Source organism: Salvelinus fontinalis, chromosome 5 (genome assembly GCF_029448725.1).
Source record: "Salvelinus fontinalis isolate EN_2023a chromosome 5, ASM2944872v1, whole genome shotgun sequence".
NCBI classification, from domain to species: Eukaryota; Metazoa; Chordata; class Actinopteri; order Salmoniformes; family Salmonidae; genus Salvelinus; species Salvelinus fontinalis.
The window spans coordinates 33,498,743-33,506,785 of NC_074669.1; the positions used below are offsets into that span (position 1 = coordinate 33,498,743).

At 42.4% G+C, this 8,043-nt stretch overlaps 1 protein-coding gene across 1 annotated transcript in view; it reads left to right on the forward strand.

Annotated features, from left to right (window-relative positions):
• The window catches only part of LOC129855493 (rhophilin-1-like), a 60,307-nt gene extending 52,540 nt beyond the window's left edge, over window positions 1-7,767 (forward strand). The window contains exons 13-15 of the mRNA XM_055923209.1: window positions 3,990-4,136; window positions 4,266-4,418; window positions 4,561-7,767. Of these exons, the coding sequence (XP_055779184.1) occupies window positions 3,990-4,136; window positions 4,266-4,418; window positions 4,561-4,770 (510 nt within the window). The 3' untranslated portion in view covers window positions 4,771-7,767. The remainder of the gene's footprint in view (window positions 1-3,989; window positions 4,137-4,265; window positions 4,419-4,560) is intronic.
• The last annotated feature ends 276 nt before the right edge of the window (window positions 7,768-8,043 follow it).

The following is an 8,043-nucleotide window of genomic DNA, read 5'->3' on the forward strand; positions in this document are numbered from 1 at the left end:
CCCCACCACACTCCCCCCTCTCTCCCGATCTTTCACTCGCCTCCAGCACACACGCACTGTTGGGGCGAGTGACTCTGAACTTACAATGGCTAGCCCCAAGTCAATATTTTTTTCTTGTGCTTTATGCTATTTGCCTCATGACTCCTGCTTGCTTTGTTGACTATGAACTTGCTTTTTTAGCCAACCTTGGGATAGACTGTTTGTTCCCACACTCAGGACTCTGACTCTATTGGTTACACAGACTTTTGGCCTCCCATCGTATTATAACCACCTCTTTGTATTCATGTTACCTGATGAAACTGCTATACAATATGATCTTGTTGCCATCTAATGCACATTCAAGTGTCATAAATCAACACTGTAGAGATCCGCCTGTCCTCTGCCGTGCCCTGATTGTATTACTGCTGATGATATCTGGACATGTGCATGTACACCCTGGCCCATCTACTGTTGCTAGCTCCAATTCTGATATGTGCTCTGGTATTTGCTTCACTGATTTCTGCTCTCGTAAAAGCCTGGGTTTTCTGCACGTTAACACTAGAAGCTTATTACCTAAAATGGATAAATTGAAAGTGTGGGTTCACAGCTCCAATCCAGATGTGTTGGTCATTACTGAGACGTGATTAAGAAAGATTGTTTTGAACGCTGATGTTAACCTTTCTGGTTATAACCTTTTTCGGCAAGACAGATCTTCCAAAGGTGGTGGAGTGGCAATCTTTTACCAAGGAACACATTCATTGCTCGGTTGTCGCCACCAAGTCTGTCCCCCAACAATTTGATATGATGGTTTTAAGCGTTAAACTTTCAAATAGCTCTTTGTTGACTGTTGCTGGGTGTTATCATCCACCATCAGCACCGGCCTGTACCCTAAATGCCCTAAGCTCTCTCCAGGCCCATTTTAGCTAAATCTGAATTTGTCCTGCTAGGTTACCTAAACTGGGACATGCTTAAACCACCTGGCCAGGTCCTAAAGCAATGGGACTCTCTAAATATTTCTCAGATTATTACCAATCCCACGAGATATGACTCCAAACACCCAGAAAAGGCTACTCTCCTTGATGTTATTCTTAGAAATAATCCTGATAGGTATCAGTCAGGTGTTTTCCGTAATGATCTTAGTGATCACAGCCTGTGTTCGTAATGGCTGCTCTGTGAAACGACCTGTCCTGATTGGTCACAGATGCTTGCTAAAAAACTTTAATGAGCAAGCCTTCCTTCATTACCTGGTCTCTGTAATTGGTATAGAATCAACTTGATCCCCTCTGTCGAATTCACTTGGACCTTCTTTTTTATATTTTCAGTGGAATTGTTAACAAACACACCCCCATAAAGAAAATGAGAATTAAAAACAGGTTCAGCCTCTGGTTGTACCATGATCTGGCAGAGTTTCTCCACGTCAAGAATTCCATTTGCCAAATCACTCGGCACACGCATACTCAGTCTGACTGGCTCTCATTCAGGCAAATGAGAACTAAGTGCACTTAGACTATCCAGAAGGCCACAATTAGTTACTTTAAGGATCAGTTCTCTCTGTGGGTCTAACCCCAAGAAGTTCTGGAAAACTGTTAAAGACCTGGAGAATAAACCCTCCTCACAGCTACCCATGTATCTTAATATTGATGTGGTTGTTACTGACAAGGAGCACATGGCTGAGCTCTTTAATCACCACTTCGTTAAAGTCAGGATTCCTAATCAACTTAGCCATGCCTTCTTGCCCATCCAACATTTCCTCATCTACCAGCCCTTCTAATGTGACTAGCCCCGATGCTCCTCCCTTTTTTCCCCTGCCCCACTACAAAGTTTCTCCCTGCAGGCAATCACTGAGTCAGAGGTGCTAAAGGAGCTCCTTAAATTTGGCTCCAAAAAAAAATTACATTGAAGTCATTTAGCAGACGCTCTTATCCAGAGCGACTTACATACATTCATACTTTTTTGTACTGGTCCCCCGTGGGAAACAAACCCACAACCCTGGCGTTGCAAGCGCCATGCTCTACCAACTGAGCCACACGGGACCATCTGGGTCAGATGGTTTAGACCCTTTCTTCTTTAAGGTTGCTTCCCCGATTTATCGCCAAGCCTGTCTCTGACCTTTTTAACCTGTCTCTCCTCTCTGGGGAGGTTCCCATTGCTTGGAAGGCAGCCATGGTGCATCCTTTATTTGAAGGGGGAGATCAAGCTGATCCTAACTGTTATAGGCCAATTTCTATTTTGCCCTGTTTATCAAAAGTGTTGGAAAACTTGTCAATATTCAACTGACTGGCATTCTTGATGTCTATAGTATTCTCTCAGGTATGCAATCTGGTTTCCACTCAGGTTATGGATGTGTCACTGATGTCACCATTGCCCTTGATTCTAATCAATGTTGTGCTGCTATTTTTATTGACTTGGCCAAAGCTTTTATACGGTAGACCATTCCATACTTGTGGGCCGGCTAAGGAGTATTGGTGTCTCTGAGGGGTCTTTGGCCTGGTTTGCTAACTACCTCTCTCAAAGAGTGCAGTGTATAAAGTCAGAACATCTGCTGTCTCAACCACTGCCTGTCACCAAGGGAGTACCCAAAGCTCGATCCTAGGCCCCACGCTCTTCTCAATTTTCATCAACAACATAGCTCAGGCAGAAGGAAGCTCTCTCATCCATTTATATACAGATATACAGTCTTATACTCAGCTGGCTCCTCCCTGGATTATGTGTTAAACCCTCTACAACAAAGCTTTCTTAGTGTCCAACAAGCTTTCTCTGCCCTTAACCTTGTTCTGAACACCTCCAAAACTAATGTCATGTGGTTTGGTAAGAAGAATGCCCCTCTCCCCACAAGTGTGATTACTACCTTTGAGGGTTTAGAGCTTGAGGTAGTCACCTCATACAAGTACTTGGGAGTATGCCTAGATGGTACACTGTCCTTCTCTCAGCACTTATCATAGCTACAGGGTAAGGTTAAATCTAGACTTGGTTTCCTCTATCGTAATCGCTTTGATTACAGATGACCATCCTACCCATGCTAGATTACTGAGATGTAATTTATAGATCGACAGGTAAGGGTGCTATCGAGCGGTTCTTTACCATTCGGCTATCAGATTTGCCACCAATGCTCCTTATAGGGCACATCACTACACTCTATACTCCTCTGTAATCTGGCCATTTCTGTATACGCTTCGCAAGACCCACTGGTTGATGCTTATTTATAAAACCCTCTAGGCCTCTCCCCACTATCTGAGATACCTACTGCAGCCCTTATCCTCCACATACAACACCGTTCTGCCAGTAACATTCTGTTAAAGGTCCCCAAACCACACCTCCCTGGGTCGCTCGTCTTTTCAGTTCACTGCAGCTAGCAACTGTAACGAGCTGCAAAAAACTCTCAAACTGGACAGTTTTATCTCAATCTCTTCATTCAAAGACTCAATCATGGACACTCTCTTTCTTACTGACAGTTGTGGCTGCTTCACATGATGTTTTGTTGTCTCTACCTTCTTGCCCTTTGTGCTGCTGTCTGTGCCCAATAATGTTTGTACCGTGTTTTGTGCTGCTACCCTGTTGTGTTGGTACCATGCAATGTTGTCTTGTGTTGCTGCCATGCTATGTTGTTGTCTTAGGTCTCTCTTTATGTAGTGTTGTGGTGTTCCTCTTGTATTCTTTTTTTGTCGTATATTTTTTATTTTTAATCCCAGCCCCCGTCCCCGCAGGAAGCCTTTTGGCAGACCATCATTGTAAATAAGAATTTGTTCTTAATTAACTGACTTGCCTAGTTAAATAAATAAAATACAAATGGTAAGACTGATTATGGTGACAATGAGGACGAGGATGATGTTCATTCCACCTAGCCGTCTTAAGATGAATGCACTAACTGTAGGTGGCTCTGGATAAGAGCGTCTGCTAAATGAGTTAAATGTAAATGAGGACGCCGATGACTGACTGATTTTGATGGTGATGTTTTTTAAATGAATGATGAGTTCTATAATGAAGATGGTCTCTCGCTGTCTCCCCTGCAGGGTCCCTTGTCAGTGTTCTGTGCACGGGCGCGCTGGGGGCCGGTGCGTTTGGTGTGTCTCCAGCGAGGGGAGGGCGGTCTGGGGCTAACTCTCAGAGGAGACTCTCCTGTTCTGGTGGCTGGAGTCGTGCCGGGGGGATGTGCTGAGGTGAGATGGTAGTACCCTGTCTCTCGTCTTAACCCTCCTTTGCATTCCTATTATTCCTATTTCCTCAAACTGAAAATGTACAGTATTTCATGCCCCACTGAAATATACTGTGTATGTGTGTGTTCTCAGGAGGCAGGTCTGAGAGAGGGGGACTACATCGTGGCGGTGGATGGAGAGAACTGTAAGTGGGCTAAACATGGAGAGGTGGTTCACAACCTGAAGAGCTGCAGTGACCGAGGAGTGGAGCTCGGCGTCATCACACTGCACACACACGACACACAGGTATGTTTCATAGCACTGCACACACACGAAACACAGGTAGTTGTGTGTGCGTTCGAGTGATTTTGTCTGTGTGTATGTATTACTGTGTCTGCATGTGTGTGAGTGCTTTGGGTCATCAGTAATGTGTGTTGTGTTTGTTCAGGTGGAGAGGAGGTCAGTGATGCTCTCCCCCAGTGGAGACAAAGAGAACGCTTGGCAACGGTCCATGGGTGGGGCTAAGGCCCAGAGCTCCGTCTCCTTACTCAACTGGAACAGGAAGAAAAACAGGGAAGGGGGAGGAGTCACCAAGAGACTGGGCAGCACCTTCAGTCTGCCGTTTGGAAACCTCAGAGACAGTGAATCCATGTACTGAGATAGACGGAGGGCAAGTTGAAATGGTGCTCGATTCCATACAGTGCACTTCCAGCCAAAAGTAGTGCACTAGGGAGTAGGGTGCCATTTCAGACTGTGCTATAGACAGACAAACCACTCAGGGAATGGCAAAGGGACATGTTCCAATACAAGGATGAGTTGTATATGGCTGGATATTCCTAGATATTGTAATGCATTATAGCAGCAACGCAAGAAACATTCCGAATAGGAGAATTGTACGAAGAGAAGAGGAGGGTGCTATGTCCAGATGCCCAGGGAAACTACAGTGGTTTTAGAAAGCAGCCAACGGCAGGTATATGTCACTGAAGGGGTTAAGAGCATCATGTAAATGACGTCTTAAAATAGACTAATAGTTGTGGCCCAGTTTTGTTGTAGCTGACTTACTATACAACTAAAGGGCTTTAGAGAGATGAAAGAAGATAAACTGGACTTACTGACAAACTACAGCCTCTGGTCTTAAGACAACTTCATCATGTTGTCTTAATGTTGAAAACATGTTGTTTTACTGTTTACTGTATCCCAGAGTCTTGCTTTTCCACTCCGGTCTTAATGAGGTTACTCCCAACCGTTAAAACAACAATCACACCTACATCCATTCAGTACGTGAGTTTAGCTCTTACTTCCTCAAGCTAGAGCATTGTGAATCTTCTTTTTTGTTGTTGTAAGATTTAATTTTATTTGATGTTTTACAAAGCACACAACGGACAACATCACACAAACATCAACTACATCACACCTGCCCAGACCCATTAGCACACACCCCCATCTCCAGTGCTTTGAGAAAAGAAAATAATCGTATCATTGGGTATCTCAACACCCCTATATTCCATGTCTTGAAATATGCATACTGACGGATTAAGAGTAACATTGTAATACTTCTGACAGCCAACTTTCTAGCTCCGCCTACAAAAAAAGACTGGATTATTGGATGCGTTTGTAAATTCACTCTGGATATCCGATTTCAGAGCACTCTGGTCTGAGTGCAGAATAACTGATGATTTTACAAACACCCATTGAATATGAACGGTGTCAGTAAACATCAGCAAAAACCGTAATTCAGTTGTTGCCGGCAGCACAGTTACGGTCACCAACGCTCTAGACAACATGAAAACACCCTAACCAGCTCTGCTAGGGTGAAATAAAATGTTCAGAATGGGGTGTTCTCTCATTTATGTCGAAGTACAGTAGCTAGCCAACTTTAGCCAGTTAGCTTGGGTGCTTGACTGCCGTTGTGAGGTCAGAACATTCGGATCAACCCTACTCCTCATCCCAAGCGTCCAGTGTCCAAGCGTCCATGCACTCTGTCCATTGTTAATGGCAAATTGAATCTGATATCCGTTCTGAATATTACAAACGCCCAGAACACACCCATTATAGTTTTACACTTGGGACATGACTCTGCTGTTGTGCTGTAGAATTTGTGAATTTTGTCTCTTGTACTGTATCATCAATTCTATAGATTGGTTTATACTGGGTTAAGCATTTTCGTTAACATTAATTTCATTAGTTATGCTCCACCTTTCCCTCCATCTTGTGCCAACATCAGTTCTTTTTAAGTCTTGGTTCCAATCCTTTCTTTTTTTCTAAGAGATTGTCAGTTTGATATGCTCCTGGCAAGGTTTTGTATATCGTCCCTATCAAATGAACATCCTTATCTGACTCAAATAAAATTCCTTCAAGGTTGCTCGGATGTCCAAAAGAAATGTAACTTTTTAAATTGCATGTATTTGAAACTATTTGGTCAGTCCAAAATTACTTAAATTCTGTCATAGAAATAAAAGTATTTCAAGTTGCCAAGTCATTTACAGTTTCTATGCATTTAGTTTCCCAATTTATCTGTGAATTCTGAAAAGCTTTCCAAGGTTTGTTCCATAAGGTTGTGTTTTTATGGAGTGATATTGGTACTTGTAGAATGCATTTAATTGTCTTCTATATTGTTGTAGTGTTCTTAACTATGAAGTGGTTAATGTTCTTAGCTTAATGCTTTGAAAATCGAGACGTGAAAAGCCTTGTGCATCTTCTTGAAGCACACAGAGTTTACAGCGGTAGCCATGTTACTGCATTCTGTCCTACCAGTGTTTTTCATGTAAACCTTTTTCTTTGTTTCTCTTTCTGTCATCTTGATTGTTGGGTACAAATGACTACCCACAAGGCACTTCAATAGTTATGTCACAGGAGGTTGATGGTACCTTAATTGGGGACGACAGGCTCGTGGTAATGGCTGGAGCGGAATTAATGGAATGGTATCAAATACATCAAACGTACAGTTTCCATGTATTTGATGCAATTCCATGAATTCCGTTCCAGACATTAGTATGAGCCGTCCTCCCCTCAGCAGCCTCCTGTGTTGTGTGTATTTTTAGTTTCTTCTGATGTTTTGTATTTTTAATTTTGTACGACATTCTTATGCACCGGGACTTCATAGGAGGAAAAACTAGCGCTCTACGTATGTCGTGACACTGAAATGGTTAACGTGGTAATATGCACATTAGGGGATTGACTAAAGACTTTTATGTCTGGTACTTAGAGTTGAATAGGAGAATGGACAGTCTACCATGTAGAAACCAGCTATCAATGTAACCATATAAGCATAGAGAAGAGCTGACACAAAATTGTTAAAGACACATTTTTTTTATGTTAACAATTTCAATATTTGTATGCAAATACTATTTTAAATTCTAATACATTTATGTATTTTTTCTCAAAATAATGATTATGAGATGTGTATTTCAGATTGTGAATTAAGTTGCCCTTGTGTTCTGTGGTCTCTTGTTTGAGTGTGTGTAATTGTGTAAAGGGATTTGTATTTCTTTTGTTATGTGAAAGACTGATAATCATGGCTGGGTGCTTGTATGATCAACCATCAATTCCTCTTTTGAGGTGTGCTTGTGCGCATGCACGTGAATGCTTTTCGTGTGTGTTATTTGTAGAGTATTTGCACAGAATGTTGTTGATGAATTAAAGGAGTGGATCAATGCGTTGTCTCTCTTTCTCACACTGATTTGTCTCAATTGACGCTAACAGGTTCTGGTGGTTCTCAGGGTTGTTATGTTCAGTTGTTACCAGCATCGAAATATTTACCAGCATAATTTGTGTTAAGTGGTTTCCAGCAGGTGTCACTATAATCCAGGTTATTGTGTCAGATGGGGCCAGATTGGTTTGTGAGAGTCATTTAAATTTGTGGATTTGGCTATTTCAGCCACACCTGTTGCTGACAGGTCTATAAAATTTAGCACACCACCATGCAATCTCC